The sequence below is a fragment of the Cantharellus anzutake genome (assembly GCF_015039405.1).
Source record: "Cantharellus anzutake strain C23 chromosome Unknown EI90scaffold_1, whole genome shotgun sequence".
Taxonomy (NCBI): domain Eukaryota; kingdom Fungi; phylum Basidiomycota; class Agaricomycetes; order Cantharellales; family Hydnaceae; genus Cantharellus; species Cantharellus anzutake.
In genome coordinates, this window is record NW_024066951.1 from 1701304 (window position 1) to 1722735 (window position 21432).

General features: G+C 49.4%; 8 protein-coding genes across 8 annotated transcripts; 2 read left to right on the top strand and 6 right to left on the bottom strand.

Moving 5' to 3' along the window:
- The first annotated feature begins 1775 nt into the window (after window positions 1-1775).
- EI90DRAFT_41922 (uncharacterized protein) lies at window positions 1776-2737 on the top strand. The gene is made up of 2 exons (XM_039067594.1): window positions 1776-2302; window positions 2392-2737. Exons 1-2 carry the CDS (start codon window positions 1865-1867, stop codon window positions 2539-2541), a joined length of 588 nt encoding a protein of 195 aa, XP_038923950.1. The 5' UTR covers window positions 1776-1864; the 3' UTR covers window positions 2542-2737.
- A 27-nt stretch (window positions 2738-2764) lies between these two features.
- Window positions 2765-4234, bottom strand: EI90DRAFT_3028152 (uncharacterized protein). The gene is made up of 5 exons (XM_039058043.1): window positions 3772-4234; window positions 3598-3711; window positions 3320-3535; window positions 3093-3248; window positions 2765-3034 (listed from the first exon to the last, which is right to left on the bottom strand). Exons 1-5 carry the CDS (start codon window positions 4217-4219, stop codon window positions 2904-2906), a joined length of 1065 nt encoding a protein of 354 aa, XP_038923951.1. The 5' UTR covers window positions 4220-4234; the 3' UTR covers window positions 2765-2903.
- A 2842-nt stretch (window positions 4235-7076) lies between these two features.
- EI90DRAFT_2987361 (kinase-like domain-containing protein) lies at window positions 7077-8857 on the bottom strand. Its single transcript, XM_039056009.1, has 2 exons — window positions 8760-8857; window positions 7077-8579 (listed from the first exon to the last, which is right to left on the bottom strand). The coding sequence occupies exons 1-2, from the start codon at window positions 8831-8833 to the stop codon at window positions 7334-7336; spliced, it is 1320 nt and encodes a 439-aa protein (XP_038923952.1). The 5' UTR covers window positions 8834-8857; the 3' UTR covers window positions 7077-7333.
- Window positions 8858-9263: 406 nt separating this feature from the next.
- Window positions 9264-11268, bottom strand: EI90DRAFT_3284555 (uncharacterized protein). The gene is made up of 3 exons (XM_039066930.1): window positions 10683-11268; window positions 10296-10616; window positions 9264-10240 (listed from the first exon to the last, which is right to left on the bottom strand). Exons 1-3 carry the CDS (start codon window positions 10827-10829, stop codon window positions 9431-9433), a joined length of 1278 nt encoding a protein of 425 aa, XP_038923953.1. The 5' UTR covers window positions 10830-11268; the 3' UTR covers window positions 9264-9430.
- Window positions 11269-11791: 523 nt separating this feature from the next.
- Window positions 11792-13968, bottom strand: EI90DRAFT_3114738 (major facilitator superfamily domain-containing protein; the record flags this gene model as incomplete). The annotated part of the gene is made up of 12 exons (XM_039062700.1): window positions 11792-11890; window positions 11956-12000; window positions 12061-12410; window positions 12471-12633; window positions 12685-12761; window positions 12816-12944; window positions 12991-13055; window positions 13118-13262; window positions 13423-13576; window positions 13636-13734; window positions 13795-13845; window positions 13900-13968. The coding sequence occupies 12 exons, from the start codon at window positions 13966-13968 to the stop codon at window positions 11792-11794; spliced, it is 1446 nt and encodes a 481-aa protein (XP_038923954.1).
- A 1542-nt stretch (window positions 13969-15510) lies between these two features.
- On the bottom strand, window positions 15511-17145 carry EI90DRAFT_2902436 (uncharacterized protein; the record flags this gene model as incomplete). Its single annotated transcript, XM_039054092.1, has 5 exons — window positions 15511-15835; window positions 15889-16228; window positions 16290-16857; window positions 16911-16991; window positions 17041-17145. Coding segments are annotated over 5 exons (1419 nt in total), but the record flags the coding sequence as incomplete, so codon positions are not given.
- A 449-nt stretch (window positions 17146-17594) lies between these two features.
- On the bottom strand, window positions 17595-19239 carry EI90DRAFT_2987367 (uncharacterized protein). The gene is made up of 9 exons (XM_039056010.1): window positions 19101-19239; window positions 18969-19045; window positions 18763-18905; window positions 18582-18708; window positions 18442-18525; window positions 18222-18386; window positions 18018-18166; window positions 17817-17965; window positions 17595-17754 (listed from the first exon to the last, which is right to left on the bottom strand). The coding sequence occupies exons 1-9, from the start codon at window positions 19171-19173 to the stop codon at window positions 17702-17704; spliced, it is 1020 nt and encodes a 339-aa protein (XP_038923956.1). The 5' UTR covers window positions 19174-19239; the 3' UTR covers window positions 17595-17701.
- Window positions 19240-19584: 345 nt separating this feature from the next.
- On the top strand, window positions 19585-21115 carry EI90DRAFT_3028180 (mitochondrial carrier domain-containing protein). The gene is made up of 3 exons (XM_039058044.1): window positions 19585-19719; window positions 19779-20031; window positions 20084-21115. The coding sequence occupies exons 1-3, from the start codon at window positions 19600-19602 to the stop codon at window positions 20965-20967; spliced, it is 1257 nt and encodes a 418-aa protein (XP_038923957.1). The 5' UTR covers window positions 19585-19599; the 3' UTR covers window positions 20968-21115.
- The last annotated feature ends 317 nt before the right edge of the window (window positions 21116-21432 follow it).

Below are 21432 nucleotides of genomic sequence, written 5' to 3' on the forward strand. Positions count from 1 at the left end.
AGTGCGTCGAGCTTCGACGACTACAACCGCCAACACATCAGCCCATCGCCAAGTGGACAATTTCGAGACAGGAACAAGAACAATGGGATATTCGTCATCTGGCGAAGGTTGTGCGCGTAGCTGAACAGTCCCCAATGAGAAGCAACGTTCAGAGTGGACATCATCCAAGTCACCTCGGACGCATTGTTCAACAATATGATTAAAAAGGTCTCGAACAGCGCCTTCTTGTTCCCCATTCTCCCCTAGGGACGAAACGAATTCACGTTTCAGGTGTTGATATCTTGGACTTTGAAGCAAAGCCGACACATCAAACCCAGAGAGGTATGTATCCGTACTACTGAAAAGTGCATTGCGATAATGATGGAGGTCGACTGGGTGATAAGTGATCTCAGGCGGTTCGGGCAAGCTGCCCTCAGATACTGGCTCGGGAGGGATAGATGATACGATTGGCATCGCCAGCCCTGGCGATGGCGGTGATGATCGCGCGTTGCAAACCGTTTGGTTTCCCGTGTGGTGCTTCGTCTGAACTGTGAAGGAGTGATACTCAGTAAGAGCTAACGCTGTGGTGGCTTGCAAAGCCGAGCCCCGTAAACCAACTTAGAATGTTGTCGCCTTCAGTATTGTAACGACAGGCATTCTACACCAGAACATACCATCTCGATGTCTTGTGTTGGAAGGCTTGCTGGAGACCCCTCCTTGCATTCCGGATCGTTCTTCACGTCAATTCTCCAGACCACATTCAGATCACCTGCTGCAGCCTAACGCAAACGGAAACCTGAGTATGTTGGTCCTGTAAACAGGGTACAACAAGTTGGTGTGTCCGATGCCGATGTCTAGCAGCCCGAAATCAAACATCGCTGTCCAACGGCCATGGCCAATCAATCATTCCTGGATCACGTTGCAAGCCCCTTGCAGTGAGTCAGATAGAATACTAGCCGAGATTATCGAATTCTTAGGTGTAGCGCGTTCATTGATTCGACATCTGCTTATGAGGATTCCGATGTCTCTAGAATATGTCATTCACTGGGCCACCACGTTTTCTCCAGCATTTCCCAGTAGCCAACATGACTGATCCAGTGTTCCTCATATTGCGGCCATATTTAGAGGAAGTGTCTAAATATGTAGTGGTGTCAAGGGTTCGATTCACCTTGGGTGTCCACCACGGCCGCGTACGAAGTTTCATATCACAATGTAGCTCACTCGTCCTTCACAAGAAGAGTGCCCCCAGTCAAAAAATAGTAAGTGGGATTTCACGAGCTATGCTAAAAGCCTCTGGTACATAGGTTTCATATGTTTACCACTATTGAGGCGGTTGCGCAGAAGATTTCTTGACAGTCCTTCCAGGAATGCTAGGTGTCTCTTTGCACTCACACTCAACCGACGCAGCCCACAAGATGGAGCGTCTCCGCCTCAAACAGGTTCATTTCCCACCGTGCAGCTGCATTCCCGATTCCCTTCAATTCCATTAGACCGCATTTTGCGAACTGATGTGTCAACCCCAACTTTTAGAGGACCATTGCCGTCGTCCGGCGGGATTCTTCTCGAAAGCATCCGGGGCCGGCTTCAAAAGTATCACTATCGGCCAGTAGCTTCACTCCAGCCTAATCACGTTAGCACGCTCACACTATGTGGGCCCAGCCACTGGCTAATACCTTGTATGGGGTTCCTGTTTGGATCATCAACATATAGTTCGGGAGTGTCAGTTGATCCAATTATGGGGAATGAAGTCGGTATAACCTCCACATCGAGATGTGGATGTCACAGTAGATCTTATGTGTTGACGAAACGGACTGTCGTCGACATGACATGATCCCTGCACTGGGCTGGACTCGTATACCAGGACCAATGCCAGGCCCCGATCGCTATGCGAGGTACCCATCACATCGGTGATCTGGTACATTCTCAAACCCTGAATGACAGGTCCTTTCATTCTTTGCTTTACATGAACCTTCGCTGGTCATTCTTGGTTTCGCAAACGAAGGGTCCCTCCTCTACATCAAATCCTCTAGGATTGTTCGAACGGGACACATGCAGGCGGTCCCATCGGCCAAATCCACTTTGCTATTGGCTGCTGACAATGTACTCCCGTACACCAGAACCGTATTCAATCCATCGTAGCCGCAACACGTCGATATGTCATCAATTAACATGGCACCATTCAACTTTGCCAGTGCATGAGCTTCCACTGCACCGATGGTCAGTAATTGATAACAGATGCCCTGCAAGTCCGGCCAATTACATACTCGATACCTCAAACTCGTCGGGACTGGAATATGTCGCCAAGATTTCCACCAGAACAAGCGTAAGGCAACAGTCACATTAATGGCACCGTAACAGGTTCTCAAGTAGAACTACCCAAAAAAACCGTGACAATTTTCCCGGACTCTGAAGCTTTCTTGGCCACGACCGCTGGCAAGTGGCAGGATCCGAGTGACGCTTGCGCAACGCGAAAAAACAACCAAGTCGCAAGGTGGCGCAATCCCATATCTCATGCAACCCCAACTCAAGGCCCAGCAAACGCCAGCTACATGCGCGATGTAGGCCATGAGAAGCCGCTCTGCGCCCACTTCAATGCCGGATGACAGGTATCAGGACACAGTCAAAAGTGCATCAAAGGGGACACGGCACAAGCGGCTAGATTTGCCCTTCCCCAGAGGCTAGTCCATCGGGCGAAATAGCCCCGAGCACCTTATTCCTTCCTCAGCCTCCTTTAGTACAATAGGAAAACACATTTATGCTGAGATGGTCGACTAACAAATTAATGAATCGATCGATTGCTCGTCGTGAATGATAGTTACAGATGAACTGGTCCGTACATGATTAATTACATGCTTCACAATCTCTTCATAATACAGGAACAATCAGATGTCCTTCCGAAATAGAGGCATCACAGGATTCAGGGTCTACGTAAAATCCTCAACAAACCTACCCCATTTTTCAATAACAGGGCGCACTATCATATCCCATTCCTTGCCCTTCAGCCTACCATTTTCTATTTTAGTAAAGGTGAAAATTTCTTTATGAACCTGACCACCTATGATTCCAAACACTCGTGAGCAAACAACAAAAATCCAGACGAAATTTCTTCTTACAGTCAGAGCATGGCACTCTTTGAGACTTGTTTGCTGATGATGATTCTCTGCGAATGTGCGGTGGCACCGAGGGAGCACCATTCCGTGTTTTAAGGAATTCGGGTCGTAGATACACCTTGTTAACCACCAGGTCTGACAGCTCGAGATGAATCAATCCTGGTTCATGATTCACGTGGGGAAATGAATTATTCGCCCTGGTTTCATGTTGGCAGTCAGGGGGAACTTACGTTCCAAACGATGACAATGTTTTCCTTTCTCTCCGGCTAAGACACGCCCCTTCAGTAAGCTTGGCCCGGTGTCTCCATTGTCAACGACGCTTCCGGGCCACCAGCCTCGGAGAACGACTTCTCTGGACCCACACTGTTTCGACCACTGATCAAGCCTCTTAACAAGATTCTCGGCTCTACCAACTTTTATGTGGATCTCCTTTGGTGTTTTTGGATCTGCAGGATGGTCTCATGAGTACCAATTATAATGGACACAGCATAACCGAACTCTTCCATACCCCTTATCTCGTAAGCGTATATGTACCCCGGTTTATCACTAACGGATATGGGGTTCGTCATCTGGTTCATTAAGTTTGCTCGTGTGTCATCATCCAAATACGAGGGGATCCAATCTTAGCCATTGTTCGGCATCAAAAATTATACAATAACTACATGCGTATAAGATGACTCACCACTGAATCCTACCCAGTTTCCTTTTATATTATGACCAGACGGCTGGACGACTTCTTTGATATGTTGAAAGCAGTATCTCTGGAATTCTCCAGCAGGGAAGATAGAAGGATGAGGGGCTTTAAGCATCCGCGTGCAACGCTTCCCAGCTTTGGTGACTCCACTGCACTGATATTCACTACCAGAACGACCCGAGCTAGATGGTGCCGGTGTGGGGGGAGCAGAGGAAGCTCGATGGTGACCGGCTTGACTGGAAGGCGGGCTAAGGTTCAATGACGGTCGAGGCGGTCTAGAACCCGCTGGAGGAAAAGCGCTAGGAGTTGGAGAAGACCCGTAGAGAAATGAGGGTGTCGAGTGCGACGGATGATGAACGACGATTGGGGGCGAGGAGGCAGCGTGGAAATCAGACAAAGTAGTTGCTACATTATTGTTAGGGACGGGCATGCTCATTGGAGGGTGTGAAAGAGCAGGGAAATCATAAGGAGCTACGGCTGCTGGAGGTCGTGAAGGTCGAGGGGGTGCAGGGAGCGACGGTGAAGGTTGGCCTGATTGACCATGCCCAGAATTAGGGCTCGAATCCCTCCTCAACTTAAGCTTGAGGCGGCGGAAACGCCTAGTAATTTCATCCATAAATCCCCCGTCGTCCATGTCGTTTAGGGGTGCCATGACTGGGCCAGGGGAGTCTTGGGAGACCCGCACCAAGAGCGGAGCCGCAAACAATTGCAGTACTGCCACAACAACGCGATTGTATAGATTATGTAATCGAGCGTGGGCAAGCTTACTTCCTGGTAGCATCTCGCATGGCCTCGCTTCTCGATTCGCACCTTCCTGCACACCTGATACGTGGCCCTTGAAGGTGCCCCGCCAAAGCACTCAGTTGGTTGTCGTTCAAAACTGCGCTGCGCGGGGGGTCAGTCCGCGGTTCGCCTCTATCCACCACAAACTTCATTCTCCGATCCACCCTCCTTGGACTAATCTTCATTCGGCGGTGCTCATGGCTTTATATGTCTCATTTGTGACTGCCTGAATGCCTTCGGGCTACTATAGGCTAGCTCCTCCTCTGCTATCCCGCTGTTTTGAGGATGCCTTTCCAATCTGTCCGTGCTGGGTGCTCTTGACTTCTTCTGTCTACGCTCCATTTTTGGCCGTATGGTACCAGGTCCCAGTCTGTGGAGGCTTTCCAGGACTTCGCGGCCCACGCCCCCAGCCTCTCCACGGTTGGTGCTTTGACATCAGAGAATGTTGTAGGTGCCAGTTTTTAACAACAGAGAGGTAGAGGATAATCGATCCAACCCGGCCTCAGTTCAAAAGCCTAACATGGAATCACTGTTCGCCGGATTCAATCATGTCGAGGATATATAGATGCTGTTGAAACCGATCCTTCCGTACCTACGGCACGCCCGTTTAAGAATCAATCTGCGATCTCCGCTGTCCGAGAATCAAACATCAAAATGACTTGAATGTTTATTCTACTAACTGGTCATTCACTAGATCCACTATCGACCCAGCCATTTTCCCATTGCAATCGATTAGACAATGAGCCCTATGCTGACGTCCCTCCAGTTCAACAGTGTACCAAGAACTGAGGCACTCTCATGAGTACGTTAAGGTGAATTGCAACATGGGCCACGCTCAGACTCAGATGCAGTGATCTCCAATCACATCATAAGTACGGCCCAGATAATTCCGTCAACGTCATTGATATCATATTTCTCCTTCTTTGATCGCATCCTAGAGAGGGCTTGTTCTTGCCTCAGCCACGGTAATACCTCATCATACAGATTCCTAGGAACATTCTGTCTTAGATTTTTTGGAGTACATTTATTATGCACGGTCCAAACAGTTCTGTCTTCAGCTTCGATACAGTGGCAGAGGCAATGACAACGAAGGGCTCATGAGGAATATTACTTCGGAAGATGTAAGTTCCTTCTCCGGACGTCATCGCTGGGAGATAAGGGATCAAGCGCGGGACGAGGTCCGATACTGAGAATCGCAGGTTATACTAACAACCCTGACCCCTCGAGGCCACGACAGCTTTCGAAAACCCACTTCCAAAGATCCTTCGGGAAAAAGGCCGCTCCAGGACTCCGGTTGGACAAAACTGATCTGATAGAAAAGGTCGGAAATATGTTTCAGCATTGTTTGTGGGGTCCATTGTCTCATCTGGCCATGTCTCAGGTTCACCATCTGGAAGTGGAGGTTGGCGAAACTGCAAGAGGTAGGCAAGGCAAAAAGCGTAGTGTTCCTAATCGTGGAAGAATTATTCCTGTACAAGTCGAAGATGAGCAGCCATTCTTCCTGAGCGAATTTTGCCTCTGATGTCATGAATCTATAGGTCCCACCGTGGGAGAGATTGCGCCACTGCGTCCTCCACTGACTCAAATGAATGCCTTGCTTCCCTGTCAACCTCTAGCTCAACTGCAGTGTCGATCCTGGCCCCTGAGGTGAAATCCTACGCACGAGACTACTTCGTCATGAACTATAGCTACAAATGAACTTAGATAATTAATCCCATGCGGCACGATGTCTATGCGGGATCCCAGCCTTAAAGCACAATCTCTTCGTGATAGTCCCAGAGTTAGGAAAACAAAAACAGGATCTGGGGCTCTAAATGAATTCCTCCACAAACATACTACCCCACCTTATGTGTGGTGAGACAATGTTCCGTATGTGAGAAAAAAATGATGATACATGCACAACGAGATGGGTACTTGCCATTGTAGCTCACACTCGCCGAGGGGGGAAGCGTCAGGAGCTGGTGAAGACCCACAGAGAAGTGGGGTTATCTAGCGTAGCAGTTGAAGAATGCTGCTAATTGAGGGTAACAAAGAAGCGGGGGGGTGGTCGCTGCGTTGACATCGCCAACGTCATGACCGGCCGGCCGTTGTCGCTACGGGAGGACGCGAGGAATGAGGGATAACAGGGGGCGACCAGGAGTTTCAGTTTGATCGGCGACGACGAGGATGACCAGAGTCGGGGCTTGAATCCCTTTGCCATTTAATTAAGACTGAGGCTGTTGAAGACCCTGGTCAGATCATCCCCGTCTACGTCGCTTCGGGGTGTCATGATACGATTGAGCCCCCGAGTGCTAAGAGGCCCAACCTCTTTATAGAGGCTGGGACCCTGCCATCCCGCCCTGCATCTCTGGAGGCTGGAATCTTGCCTAACACCGCTGCCCGCCGAAGGGCACAACATTTCCAAGCGCCTCGATAGTGCAGTCTGAAAATTTAGGTCCTTCGAGACTCTGACACTTGCTGTGCATTAGGATCTCGTCTCTTAGGAGGAAAAGAAGTGGTATCAATAAGCAACTACATGTAAAACCAATTGTCATTCTCCGAGGCCACCTCCTATAACATCAGTATTTCAAATCAAGATCAGCCAAAATGATCTAGTCGTAAGACATGAAAGTGGGAAAGCAATTAAATGTAATGGACAAAGAAGAGGTGAAAAATTGCGCTCCACAAAGAGGAAACAAAGAGAGGAAATTACACCTTAAACCAGATAGCAACCAGTGGATCCTTTCAAGTCCAACGCAAAGGAAGATAACGCATCCCACAACGTGAATCACCCAACAACAACACCGAGCTCCTTGAGGGATTCTCTGAACGCCAAGGCTCTCCCGCGAGAATAGTTAAGGTAGTCGAATTCCCCAACACCCCCAGCAAGAACGTCGTCCCTTGCCTGAACGAGTCCCCAAACTGCCCATTGTGCGAGGATAGCAGGCACCCAGACTCGTACTTGCTCTTCAAGCTCAATAATATCCTGTTCTTTCACTTCCCCTTCTATAGCAGTCACAGATGTCTCGGGTGAAGTCATGGGGGCGGGAGATGTAATGAGGGATGAAGAAGAAACGCCGTTCTTCCCAGTCGAATATTGTACGGGGGATAGGTACGCGCGATAGAAGTTACGACGCTCAGCTTCGGACGGGTATAATTCGGGATTTACGACATGGGGAGTATCACTGTGGTAATTCGCTGTCCATTCAAGGAAGTGATTAGCAATGTCGCACGCAGCAAGATTGGGGCCAGCATATTCAAAATCGACCACGATGATGTTATGATGATCTGGTTGCCCCTTACGGGGACGAGCAAGTCGAAGCAAGTTCCCGCACTGAGCATCGTTATGAGCAAAGACTCGTGGACTGCGCTTGTGCGTTTTCTCCCACTCCTTCATCCACGCCATGTAAGCCGTCCACTCATGAACGAGTCGCGGCAGATCAATGTCATTCTTGAGATTCCACCAAGGGTGTGAAGAGTCGAATCTGGCGATCGTGAAATTCTCAATAACAAGATCGAGAGCTTCGGCAGCTGGCGCTAACCAATCCCTGAAATTCTTAACCGATAGAATGTCTTGGCAACCCCGGCGCTCGCCCCACACGACGGGGATATCCACCCAGTGGAGTTCCTTCATACGACGGGCAATCCATCTACTAGTTTGTGGGTCCCTCAAGTCATTCGCAGTCAGTGCGGACGACTCGAGATATTCCTCGACGCGCCCGTTCACAAAGGTACCGAAGACGCGTGGTCCGATCTTGTATACCGATGAGAGCACGTGCAACGTCCGCAGCTCATGGGGCCGGGAAATAAGCGCAGCAGAGGATGGACCGTAGATGCGAAGCAGGATGGTGCGAGGACCCACAGCACCCGAGGTGGAGTATGACACAAAGAACACGGCATTCGTGAAGGATCCAGCAGCTTTGGTAATCTTCACGCCAGAAGAATCAAGAAGAGGCGAATGCCAAGATGGCACGTGTAGTTCGTCCCGAAGGAGGTGCAAAAGGTCCACAGTAAATTGGGGTGACTTGTAGCGTCTGCAATATGTCAGCAATAAGAGAAGTTAAGTTAGTACTAAAACAACATGGAATACGAAGAGAAGAACGGCACAGGTTCAATGCACAATCGGGATCGACGATGCGACGAGGATCAACCCTATCCTGCAATTGGGCCCATTCCGCATGAGAACGGCGGCCGTAGAAAGAACGACAACCCACCTCGCATCAAGTCTCACTTCCGAGTGTTGAAGTCCTTGTACTTTCATTTCATCCCCCTGATCTGCTCTTGGCATAGCGCCTGTGGAGCTGACGAATGATTCGACGGAAGACTTGGATCTGAGGGCAAGGTGCGGCCGGGTTGGCTTCGGCGCGAGGGTGGAAGATGATGAAGTAGTGAGAATCGATGTGGAGGACATCGCTACTGTCTTAGAGGACAGAAAATTGATGAGCTTTGAGACGATAAGACGGGTGTCGCAGAACGAGAGCATTATAAAGTAACACACAATGGAGAATATTGCAAAGGTGGATCGGTTGTTGGCTGAGAGAAAAGGAAAAGACTGTCAGCTTTGCTGCCCCCTTATAAGCAAGACGGTGATTTGGTGGTGGTGTGTTCACAAGTCGTCAGATCAGGGGTAAGAAAGCGGTTGTGTTCGTCAGCACAGCTTTTCATTTCACCCCCCACTAATTTAATTCCGGCTCACACGACTTAAATTGGGGTTATACGTGAACAAAGTTCTATTTCGCTTTGCAAACAGATCTGCACAAGAACCCAAACATGGAATCTACCTAGCGATGAAGAAGTCTAGAAGAAGAAGTCTAACAGTGCAAATAAAGATAAGAAGATAACACAAAGAAGCTAAATGTCCGGTGGGGGTGGGGTCATGCGGAGCTCAAGCGTCCTCTTCTTCGCTCGTGGCCTCGGCCGTCTCGTCGTCAGCATCCGCATTTGAGGTCCGGTTTGCAGGCATCCCTGAAGGGACAAAGTTGAACTGACCATCCGTCGAAGGCACGAAGACCATCTCAACGGCTTGGCTTCCGCCAGTCGTCAAGTTGCCAGCAGTGAGAGTAGAAAACGCAGTGCTCTTAACGCAACCAGGTAAATGTTGAGTCTCGCTAGCATTCCACAAAGGACGCAAAATGCCCGTAAGCTGGTTGTATGCCAAAACTTGGCTTACAACAGTAGGTGCGGTGAAGTTACGGCAAGGTTGGGCAGTAAGCGCAGAGGGAGAGGACGAGGTACTGTTATAAGTCGCACACATCACCGAGAGAGTATTGTTGTTGATGATAGGGATAGCAACCATAACCGGTATTGTCGTAGAGTTGGCGCAAGTCGGGTTGTTAAGCTGGTAAGGTAGCTTAGCGAGGAACATGGTAGCTGGCGTAGTATCAGACGCGTCAATCTGATATGCGAACGACTGAGGACCAGAGCCACTAGTGACATATGCCGCACTAGGGAGGGGTTTCCCAGCAAGAAGAGCGCCGATCTTTTCACCACCGACGCTACTAATGGTTGACGTGAGTATGTCGATGATGCCTCCAACACATGGAAGGCCGCTAAGCGCTGGAGCCAACTTCTGCAACAACGGGCCCACTGGAGCCAAAATGTCCGCAATGGGATCAAGAAGTCCCCTAGTCTGAAGATGGTGATACGGGGTCGTCTCGACGTCTAGCGAAAAAGAAATCATGGGACGACTGTCGTGCTAGAGAACAGGCGTTTAGTAACGATGAGCAAAATCCAAGCAACTTGATACATACTGAGTGGACAATGTAGGTCCCCTCTCGCTTGTCATGATGATGATGATGATGATGATGATGGTGGTGTCCATGGTCGCGTTCGTGAATGTGAACGTGCTTGTGTACGTGCTCATCGTGATGATGATGGTGGTCACGTCGGTGGACATGGACATGCTCATGAAGATGCTCATCATGGTGGTGATGATGAGGAGTACGCTTGTGATGATCGTGGTCGTGGTCGTGGTCGTGGTCGTGGTCATGACCGTGATCGTGGACATGCTCATGGTCATGAACATGATCGCGCTTCAAGCTCCAGGACTGAGCTTTATTTGCACTTGGCACCTGAACCCACAAATGATAAAACATTAGAAAAAAAGAAAAAGATGTATGAACCGAAACATCACTCACTGCGCCATTACGAACACGCATGCCGCGAAGCGTTTGGTGGGGAGCACCTTCAAATATCATTTGCTGGCCAGCAGGTAGAGCAGCAGCCTCGACAGCGATTAAGGCAGCCAACGCCCCAGTGGTCAAAGATTGCGAGAAGCGAACCATTTTGAAGTCAAGTGGATAGAATCGAAGATGAGTAAGTGTAGATGTAGGCAGGAGTTGTGAAGCAACCGACGAAGGTGATGATGATGGCCCTAGGGAGGCAGAAAACGTCCCGCTTTTATGCTTTGGGGAAGAGTAAGTCGCTCAGAGTTTCACTTTGGTTTAGTCTGGCATCATTGAGGTCTCACCCAGGGCGACGCCAAGTTCGACGCAGTTAGAAACAGGAACATTTGAGACATGTCAAACTGTAGGACTCAAAGTCTCAGTCGGACCAGTCAGAGCAGTCAGAGCAGTCAGAGCAGTCAGAGCAGGCTGAATGAGCCTGGAAAGGGAAGATCAGAGATGACCACCTGGTTGCGTGGAAGTCATAGAGGCTGGAGTCCTGCCTATGGTTGCGTTGGCCGATCTATCTGTGGGCAGCTGCAAATCGGGCGATGATCACCGCGAAGCAATTTGCATCCGTCGAATCCACTGGCATTGAATGATTGATCAGCGCAAAATCAAGTTCTACAGTATTTCTCCCAGATACAACGAAAGGATAGGTAGAGTCCTGCAGCCGCGAATAGGCTACGTAAAGAAATTGTCTGCTTGAAATGGAAAAGGGGGGAAATAGTGCACTAGTAAGCGAATATGGCAGTGATTGAAGAGATGGTGAAAACGAGCCCGAATTATGGTACAATTAATTGGAAACCAGACGGACGGCTCTCCCACAAAAGCAGTGACCACGAGAAATTCTGCAGGTGGAGGAACGTCGCCGAGAATGTAATGAATCGTGAATGACATCGAGAAAAATGTACGTGAGACATTAATGGTGAATAGTAGTTGATATGGTGGCTTGGTGTGAAAGTGAGCAACCAAGACGGACAAATAGAAGGTTGTTATGCGCAACGCAATGGAAATTCTGACGGCTTGAACTTGAAGCCTAGGGCACCCAACGAAGCGGAAAGACAGAATCAGGTTAAGTATTATACTGGAGGTTGTTTGTCTCCTTCATTGCAGACGGACGGACGAATATCGGTCAAGAAGTGGCTAACATGATCGCTAGCGATAACAGCAATGCACAGCTAAGGAAGGAGGGGAAATGAATTTGTATTGGTCAGCCGATCCACATGATGTGATTATCACCTACCATCGCTGAGAAGGCAAGTAGTGAGGAACAAAGAACCCACACAGTCTTGCAGGTGAAAAACTCAGTGAGAATTGTGCAGAGCTGTGAACGGCCATCAGCACTTACCGAAAGGGATGCGGCCAGAGCGGCCAGGACAGATTCTCGGAGCTGAATGTCCTGGATCTCGTGCAGTGCACCCCAATCCACGGTATGGGGGTCGATTGCTGAGTTGAGGGGTAGGAGCTTTGCCCATCTCATGACAAAGACTGTATTTGAGATGGTGATGCCCACCGAGCATCCCGTAAAGCGAACGAAGAAGAACATAGAGTTCCCATACGTCAGTTTCTTGTCTTGGAGGGTATGAGTCAGGAGATCATTGGGGAGCTTGAGGAGGAATGCGAAACCACACCCAACCACCACCGCCAGAGTGACAGAGACGGCGTCGGAAGAATGATAGTCCAGTGTAGCAAAACATCCTAAAGTCGCCGTAATAATTAATGTGATCGTGCAACAATGGGAAGAGCACGAGTACGTACCGATCCCGATAGAGCACACGCCAAGCCCGAATGTGATTGGGTACAGAAGAGAATGATGAAAGCGGTTCTGGAAAATGGCTACGACTGCGCAAAAGCCGGCCGCCACAGCGGAAAACCCCAATACACGGGCACCAGCCTCCTTTGCGTTCATGCCCAGGACTCCCTAGAACGTGTCTGTGAGGATCAACGGGAAACAGAGTCAAACACGACGTACTTGGTAATAGATGACAAGAAAATATGTGACAGTTGTGTACCCGTAAGTTTGAAAGAAAGAGAACACCATTATTACCACTGCATGCGGGGTCTTAGCAAACATCTCCCTTGCACCTGCAGCAGTTCACTTACCGATGGTAGGATCCCTAAAGTATGAGGCCGGAATGACACCATTTACAGCACCAAACGCTTCGTACAATAGTGCAATAAGTAGCGTCGCGAAACCACCCAAGAACACGGGAAGAGTTGTCAGACTTTCCCCTACAAAAGATCAGTCAACCGAATCAACACGAGGGAAAGTACCTACAGCCATACAAAGGCGCAAACGTGAGACCCAGAAGGAAAAGAATTGTTCCACATGTCAGGAGAGTGCTGAATCAACAAGCAATCCCATGGTTAAGGAGTGCTTTCGCATCATGCAACCCGGAACTCACAGTCCAAGAAGATCTAACTCGCGCAGCATAGAATTGATTCCACGGCCTTTCTTCACCTTTTCATCATCGTCATCTAGGGGAACTTTGTATAGAATGAGAGATCCCAAGATCACGGCAACGCCGGCGATGGGAATATTGATCCAAACTAGATAGCGGTAATCTTTTAGTACGGAGATCTGCCAAATGTAGACAGTGGGAGAATCTCTCACAGCTCCAATGCCAAAGGCGATCTGTGGGGGGGGGGGGGGGGGCGGACCATCAACCGAAGTACATTTATCGGCTCGAAATCAAATTAAGTAGCGAACCTGTGCTGAATGCGCCCCCTATTGCCGGCGCGGCGGCTGCTGCGAAGATCCATGTACCGCTCTGGAAAAATGTGCATTGTGGCTTTTGATCTTCGTAGACAAGGCGGGTCATCACGGTCCACACGTTTGTGACAATACCCCCGGCGGCTGCTCCCTAATCGCAACGGAGAAAAGTTCAGGATAGCAATCACCGGTGATAGAACTGCTACGTACTTGAAATGCTCTATAGATCACCAAACTTGTCATGTTATGCGCGCCACCGCACAGGCCAGAAAACAGCGCAAACTGCAGGACAGAAAATAGCAGAGTTGCCTGGACATTAGAGCATCATAAGTGACGCTCTTGATGTTTCAGCAGCGCGAGGCCATTTACCTTGATTCCGAACAAACCCACCAGCTTCGGGAAAAGGGGCTGAACGACAGTCTGCATTGTAGGCGTGTCGGTAGCTTTCAACATGGGCGTGCGGCGTAGGCTTACTTGGGCGATGAAGTATGACGACGATACCCACGGATACCATGCGCTTGACCCATGGAGGTCAGCAGCCATGGTAGGCAGTGTAGTTGATACAATAGTCTAGAAGCGACGCGATTGGTGGCATGAGGACGCATACATTGACTGCACAGAGATAATACACAGACACCATCCGCAGTTGCAAGAAACAGGCACAGCGAAAGACTGGAAAGGGAAGCGAATAAGCATACGGAGATCCGGAAGCAGTCGGATGAAGCAAGTACCTGAGAAGGGCTAAGAAAACTTTATAGGCATTCAATCCAAAACGATAACTTGGGGGAACAACTGTAGTAATTGTAGCTAAGGTGAATTTCAAGTGGGGAATCAGACAACTCCCATTCACATAGAATCAAGGCGGCGTGATGAGGGACCAATGCGCATACCAGCATCGTTCACTGTTTCTTCGTCATCCGAGTGAAGGGAGGGCGCCCCGGACGTCGGGGGATACCGGGAACTGCATGAGGGTGCAAAATTGCGTTCTGGTCTGTTAGGATTTGATTGGCGTGGGTAAGAGAGACTATCGCCTTCTCGTCACACATTAGGTGCAAGTCAAGGGTTCAAGATGAACGGAAGCCAAATTTTAAAGAGTTTCCAAAGCTTAGACTCGCAGAGGGCGACGAAAGCGAAGTAAGGGGCGTTGATGAGAAAGCGGGCGCTGAGGGGCTGATGGGAGACATTCCTAGGCTATTTAAGTGCTGCCGACGAGATCCAGAACGCCCGCTTGCTCTTTCCGCCACCCATAGAGTTGTTATGACAGTCTGAAGCCATCACGAACATGCAACACAACAATGCTAACAAAAAACCAAAAGTTTAAAGAAATTCGCAAGTCAATTACGAATTATTCTGTGGAATACAGCAATTTTCTTATTATTCCGCCGAAGGGGACTTGGAACCGAGCTCGGTAAGCTAACGCGCGGTAGAAAGTAGGCGCTAGGCGGTGAGATAAACCGCGATCGCAGGAAGAAATGGAGGCGGAAGATACCCCCGGGACGCATCAATGTCTAATGACCGGTAACTGGACATCGTCGGAGACAGCGCCCATAAACATCTGAAAGCAGCAATTGGCCGGACCGTCGGCCGCCGCAATTGTCGGGGGTGCGAGCTTTGGATGGGGCGTCGATGAGAAGCCAGCATACGGATTTAGGGAGAAGTGTTGATGCGGAGTTAATGAATCATCCCCGAGTCCAATTGAGTCGATGTCTCCTCGAAGAAACAGACATTGAGACAAATGTGCAAATAGAGAACATTGACGGAAAAGTCATTGGATTGGAGAAGGTACGTATGGTTGCTGACGGCAACGGGAATCGGATTACGCAAAGAAAAAAACTGATATACTAGTGAGCTGCTGAAACAGAGCCCATGTATAACGTACATTCTTCTACAATATATGCCCTCGCCCAGAAGCAGCTTTCTTTTTCCTCCGCTGGCTTGCGACAGCGTCGTCCTCGGGTTGATCAATCGAAGAAGCGCCATCAGATTTACTCTCACCTGTTCGAGTAAGAGCGGAGAGCGGAATTAGCTCAATACTTGAAGAGGCAGTTGAATGATTGGAACTTGGCAGGGTGCAACTGGACTGCCTCAACGGGGCCTTGTCATGGCATCCTTGAGCCGTCCTAACCAGCCCAGCCAACCTCCTCCGCCACCTGTCCGAAACGCAGGGGGGCATCGGAGTCCATGAAGACGAACAAACAGGCAAAGAGACTCACTGTTGTTAAGCTGGTCCTCCAATGGCTGTGTCTCCTGTGACTCGGCTGAAGAATTCGTCGTATTTGAATGGGATGAAGTCGATTCGGTTGTCGGTGGGGAACTTGGTGTAGATGATGACCCTGATGTTGATGACGTACGCCCCTCCAGTTCATCAGCAAACTGCTTCAGAATCTCCCTTTGACGGGACGTCAATGATCTACGGACACGCGTTAGAATCCAGCCACGCGCCAAGAACAAATTTTGCAATACCGAGGCAATTGTACGGCAAATGAAACATAGAGATCTCCCTTGTATCCATCGCGTAAGTGAGGAACACCACGACCTTTTAGAATAGCTTCCTCGCCAGGCTGAGTCCCTGCTGGTACCTGTAATTCAACCTCGCCATCAAGTGTTGGGACGCGAACACGGCCCCCCAGCAACGCAGCGTGCAACGGGATTTTTGTCTGATGGAATAGATTCATTCCTTGTCTACGGAACTGCTTCGAGGGGACCACATGCACGCGAACAATAAGGTCTCCCGGACTACCTCGGCCTGAGAGAGGCATGTCACCAGACCCCGTCACTCGAATTGCGGCCCCATCTTCCACGCCTGGGCGAAACATTGACTAATCAGACACAGGATCATGGGAGATTGGGGGATGCATACGGACCTGGTGGCACCTGGACTGTGACCGACCTACGCTCCTTCACTTTCCCTATTCCATCGCAAGAGTTGCACTGTGAGCCCTTTGGCAGTATCTGGCCTGTGCCTTGACAGGCTGTACAGGTAGCAGCCATTTGAAAACCGCTGGAGATGACAAAAGTTCGGGTCCCCGTCCCACCACACACCCCGCACCGGGCTTTCTGAGCACCCTTCTTCAAACCAGACCCGTCGCATGTATGACAATCCACTATTGGGGTAACATTGACCGTTTTCGTAGTGCCCTTGCATGCCTCGGTAAAGCTCACGGTCAACTTCGCCTCTAAGTTTCCGCCCTTTGAAGCCTCACCACGAGGCCGTCCTCCACCACCGAACTGGCCACCAAATAGTGTTTCAAGAATGTTCTCGGGCGCAGATCTACCACTCGCACGACCAAATGGGTTAAGAAAATCGTCGAACCCATTGAAACCAGCCCCGAATGGATTCTGGCCACCGAACGCGTTGGGATCGAACCCTTGCTGCTGAGAAGCAGCACCGTATTGGTCGTACGTGGCGCGTTTTTTCTCGTCGCCAAGGATCTGACGAAACGACAATTGAGTATTGGACTAGAGAACGCACAACAAGCGCATACATCCCAAGCCGCTTGTATCTCTACAAAACGATCTTTTGATTTCGGATCTGGATTAGTGTCTGGGTGGTGCTTTCGAGCAAACTACGACCATGTGTAAGCACTGACGCGCATCAGGCGACGTAATCAATACCTCATAATATTTTTTCTTAATGTCAGCCGGGCTGGCATCTCTCGGTACCCCCAACACTTGATACGGGTCTTTTGTTGAGTTGGGTCTACTTGAATGGAATTTTCTCTATGATGTTCCATTCCTATTAGGAATCGTGCACGGATGAGTGTAGGGAGACTGAAGCACCAACGCTCTGACTTGGTGGAGTTATACTGCGAACCCTATCATAAAACCGCGAAACAGGTCTTTTCTGTTTTGTAGCATTCGATAGAAGGCGAGTGTTCGATGCAGAAACGCGTGATAACTGAGTGCAACTCGTGGAGGCGAAGGACAATGGCATTTGTAAGACCACAGCATTGAGACCAGACCTTAGAGTATTACGGGAGGGCATTATAGTGCCCTGCAACCATATAATTACGTATCCAAGGAGAACGAGTACGTCGAGCCCAGCGTTAGGTCGCAGTGAGAAATTTTAGATCCCACTGGAACTTCCCGGAGCAACTGTCTGTGCATCCTCACGTGACTGAACCAAATCACTCGCCCCGATAATCAGCACGTCAAAAGTGTGTCATGAACCGGTAAGACGTGCCGCAATGCAGATCCAAGTGCCAGCATGTTTAATGGGAATGTGTACAGAAAAAACATGACCGAATGAACCTGCAAGAAAAGGCGAGGAAAAGTACTAGGCAGAGTCTTGGTCACTCTCCCCATTCATGGCCGCTTCTTTTACAGGGTCTTGGAATGAAATGCGCATGGTAAACTCTCTGCACACACGCGCATCAAATGACATCACTCACTGAAGTACGGATGATCTTGAGCCTCTGCAGCAGTGAGACGTTCTTGGTGATCGTAACGGAGAAGCTTGTCCAAGAAGTCTATGGCCTCATTCGAGATATAGCGCTGGTTTTCGGAAGTAATGAACCTTGCCCACGGTTTCCGTGGGTACCTATATCCGTAACCATCACCTCAAGAACGCACGATAGATGATAAAGACTCACCTTGACAAGATCTCGTCATACTGGGCATCTAGCTCAATGTCGTACTTCTCCAGGTATAGATATAATTCATCCGTCCCGAGCACTTTGGCGATTTTGACTAGCTGATCATAATTGTCGTGCCCATGGAAGAAGGGCTCTTTGCGAAATATCTAAACGAGTCCAATAAGTGACGCGGTAAAACGCCATCTAGTGGCTTCGCTTTACCATAGATGCGAACATGCACCCTAGACTCCACATATCAAGACTATAGTCGTACTCTTGGAAATCGACAAGGAGTTCAGGTCCCTTGAAGTACCGTGAAGCCACCCGCACGTTGTATTCGGTCCGCGGATGATAAAACTCTGCCAGGCCCCAGTCAATCAAGCGGAGCTGTGGGAAAGGGCTTCGTTCAGTGCATACTAATGTTACCCTACGCATGACACACTTTACGTCGGTCGTGATCGATCATCACATTGTGAGGTTTTACATCGCGGTGCATTATGCCTTTTGAGTGACAGAAATCAAGGGCCTAGCGGGATTAAAGTGTCAGGAAGATCAATGGTGACGACGAGAAACGGTACTGACTTTCAACAGCTCAAAAATATAATAGCGAACGTCGAGGTCTGTGAATTTTGGGTATAGGACTTTGAAATCTACATTATGGACATATTCCGTGACGAGACTGGGAATCTTCGAACTCGGATCGCGAACACTAAATGTCTAAGGTGAGCCGATACTCCTCACAGAATCGAAGTTAGAGCCTTACACGTCAAGCAGGTTTATAATGTTGGGACCACCGGCAAGGTTCTGTAATATCTTAATTTCTCGCTTTATCTTCTTCTTCTTGACAGGTTTCAAGACTTTGATGATGCATGGCTCCTCGGAAACAATGTGGACACCCTCGAATACCTTCAAGCATACACGCACGCAGCGGTTAGTGCGATCCATGCTCAAAACATAAGGATGACCAACCTCCGAATACTTCCCTCTCCCAACCTTCCGTACGATTTCATAGTGATCCTGCTGTCCCCACTGTACCTGAAGAGTGTCTGGCCGGAACCGTCGATTGAGAGTCCCATGGCGCCATATGCATAGCAAACTCACCATAGTCGAACCACGACGGTCCAAGCTTCTCGTTTACATTCGCATAAACCCTCGATATGCTGTGCCTAGTCATCGTCAATGTGCAAGACCCGCCTCGCTTCAAACGCGTTGAACTGACGCCGGGAGCCGGATGCAAAATCCCAGCTGACGATCCCTTCATCCAGTTTGGGCGGACCAGAGCAAAGAAAGCCGGTTGGCATACATGTCAGGCGAATCGCATCCACAGCGGCCGACGTCGCTACGGGGTCTCTATTCACCCCCTGCATCCGATTGGGCGTTTAACTCAGCGTCTAACGTAACTCCGTCCCAATCATCCAATGGTCCGACATCTGCTGCCTGGTCAACCCGGCCTCCTCCATCTAGACCTCGCGTCCTGGATCTTTCGCCCTATCCATATGAAGAGCTGGATCTCTCTCCCGAGGGAGCTATTGACCTCAAAATGTTCCTTAAGTTGCTCGTTGGGAATGCATTACTTCAATACGCGTCCACCGGCATTGCGATGCCATTTGAGGTTGCGAAAATTCTCATGCAGGTTCAGTGGATTCCCAGGGATGCTGTTGCGTTTGTTCCAGAAGAGGTCATATATGGAGAGGATGCTGAGAATGGGGAACAAGACGCGGTGCGTCTTCATTCAATGCAGAACTGGATTCAGTGTCCCATTTATATCATTTATTCCAGATGAGTGATACGTCTTCAGAGTCCTACTTCCATGATCCTGCTCGCGAAGCATTCTCTTCCAGTGCCCGTCTGGTACCTGAGACACCGACACCGGCCCCTACTGATGATGAAGGGTACTTGTTGCGTCAAAGCATAAACGATGATGGAACACGTCCCGACTATGTTATCCCAGTGGGCCCGACTGATGGTGTTTGGGCTATGGTTAAGCGCATCAGAGCATGGAAGTCGGAAGGTCTCAAAGGGTTGTGGAAGGGTGAGAGAAATAGTTGCATCCCTCAGGCCTCCCCTACTTAACTCATCTCTAGCGCAACTTACATCTACGCTCATTGATGCAATGACCCCTACTATCCAAACTGGTATCCAAGAACTGCTTCTCAGTACCTTTGTATCGTCACAATCTATTCCAATTTATCCCCTTCCCGCGTTCCAAACCCCTGGCTCTCACTTAACGATTGCTGTCGCCTCGCATGCACTCACCGGATTCATACTGTCCCCTTTAGACCTTGTGAGGACACGGCTCATAGTGCAATCCTCACATCCCTCCCATCGAACGTATTCTGGACCAATCGATGCCTTCAAAAGAATTACGAAGAACGAAGGAGGATTTTATGCTTTGTATATGCACCCTAATCTCCTAATTCCAACCATCCTTGACACAACCATCCGCCCTCTCCTCAGCCTCGCCGCTCCACTCGTAATTCACCGCTTTTTCGGCATAGCAGAGGATACGCACCCCACTACCTATGCAGTATTGCATCTCCTGTTCTCTTCCGCTTCGTTACTCATCACTTTACCAATTGAGACCGTTCGTCGCCGGTTGCAAGTCCAATCCAGAAACTCTGCTCGACCACTGCGTGCTTGTGTTGAAACACGACCCACTCCATATGTGGGTGTAGTTGATGCCTGGTGGAGAATTCTGTCAGAAGAACGTTCAACAGTAACCTATGCAGGTCTTAGGCAAAGGAAACGGCGTCAGTCTTTTAAGGGCAAGGAGAAGGCTGCGGATGTCTCTTCGTTCGATAAGGATGACGAGGATTTACTGGCCCAGGAGGAGAGCCGCTTTGGTGCTAGTGGTCTCGCACAATTGTACCGAGGGTTCACAATGGGTCTCTCTGCCAATGCTGTCTTTTTCTTGATGTCCAGCGTTGGAATCGAAACCGATCCGTCGAGCGGTTGGACCGAGTTATGATTTTGGTCATAATGTTAATTTCGTGCTTCCTATCCCTTTGTCACCAAGTTAACGGTTCCCAGCATATACACAGTATTCACCCAAATTTGTACTTACTGTCCCGCTAATCCCAAATTGAAATCCATATTGCATGGAAGGTGTGGGATACCTCACAAGTTAATTACAACTTTGGTTATCGTGTTCCCAGGAACAACACAGCTATCACCAGGCTTACGGGACGCCCACCTAGAATCTGCAAGCTGATGTCAGACATATTATATAAATACGAATAAATTACCCGTAACTGCCTTTGCGACTCATATTCCCGACTGTTTTTGTCCGCCGCTGTAGCTCAGCTAAGTCATTGCGAATCTCTCTGCACGTTGGGTATTTGATATCGTGCTCCATCAACAGTACTTATAAGGCACAAAATAACAAATCGTGTAGGAGATTCGAATGGCAATTATTCCCTGCTGCCCTGCAGTT

Bases quoted from the DNA above. Each gene is read 5' to 3' on its own strand.
- EI90DRAFT_41922 (XM_039067594.1), top strand. From the start codon at position 1,865: ATGCGAGGTACCCATCACATCGGTGATCTGGTACATTCTCAAACCCTG. The intron at 2,303-2,391 runs GTAAGGCAACAG...CGGACTCTGAAG, and splicing joins AGATTTCCACCAGAACAAGC to CTTTCTTGGCCACGACCGCT.
- EI90DRAFT_3028152 (XM_039058043.1), bottom strand. From the start codon at position 4,219: ATGAGCATGCCCGTCCCTAACAATAATGTAGCAACTACTTTGTCTGAT. The intron at 3,712-3,771 runs GTGAGTCATCTT...ACAATGGCTAAG, and splicing joins AAACTGGGTAGGATTCAGTG to ATTGGATCCCCTCGTATTTG. The intron at 3,536-3,597 runs GTATGGAAGAGT...ACCATCCTGCAG, and splicing joins ATACGCTTACGAGATAAGGG to ATCCAAAAACACCAAAGGAG.
- EI90DRAFT_2987361 (XM_039056009.1), bottom strand. From the start codon at position 8,833: ATGCCAAGAGCAGATCAGGGGGATGAAATGAAAGTACAAGGACTTCAA. The intron at 8,580-8,759 runs GTGGGTTGTCGT...GACATATTGCAG, and splicing joins GAAGTGAGACTTGATGCGAG to ACGCTACAAGTCACCCCAAT.
- EI90DRAFT_3284555 (XM_039066930.1), bottom strand. From the start codon at position 10,829: ATGGTTCGCTTCTCGCAATCTTTGACCACTGGGGCGTTGGCTGCCTTA. The intron at 10,617-10,682 runs GTGAGTGATGTT...TTGTGGGTTCAG, and splicing joins TGCGTGTTCGTAATGGCGCA to GTGCCAAGTGCAAATAAAGC. The intron at 10,241-10,295 runs GTATGTATCAAG...CCTGTTCTCTAG, and splicing joins GGACCTACATTGTCCACTCA to CACGACAGTCGTCCCATGAT.
- EI90DRAFT_2987367 (XM_039056010.1), bottom strand. From the start codon at position 19,173: ATGACTAGGCACAGCATATCGAGGGTTTATGCGAATGTAAACGAGAAG. The intron at 18,709-18,762 runs GTAAGGCTCTAA...TTAGACATTTAG, and splicing joins ATTATAAACCTGCTTGACGT to TGTTCGCGATCCGAGTTCGA. The intron at 18,526-18,581 runs GTCAGTACCGTT...TAATCCCGCTAG, and splicing joins ATATTTTTGAGCTGTTGAAA to GCCCTTGATTTCTGTCACTC.
- EI90DRAFT_3028180 (XM_039058044.1), top strand. From the start codon at position 19,600: ATGCCATTTGAGGTTGCGAAAATTCTCATGCAGGTTCAGTGGATTCCC. The intron at 19,720-19,778 runs GTGCGTCTTCAT...CATTTATTCCAG, and splicing joins AGAATGGGGAACAAGACGCG to ATGAGTGATACGTCTTCAGA. The intron at 20,032-20,083 runs GTGAGAGAAATA...ACTCATCTCTAG, and splicing joins TCTCAAAGGGTTGTGGAAGG to CGCAACTTACATCTACGCTC.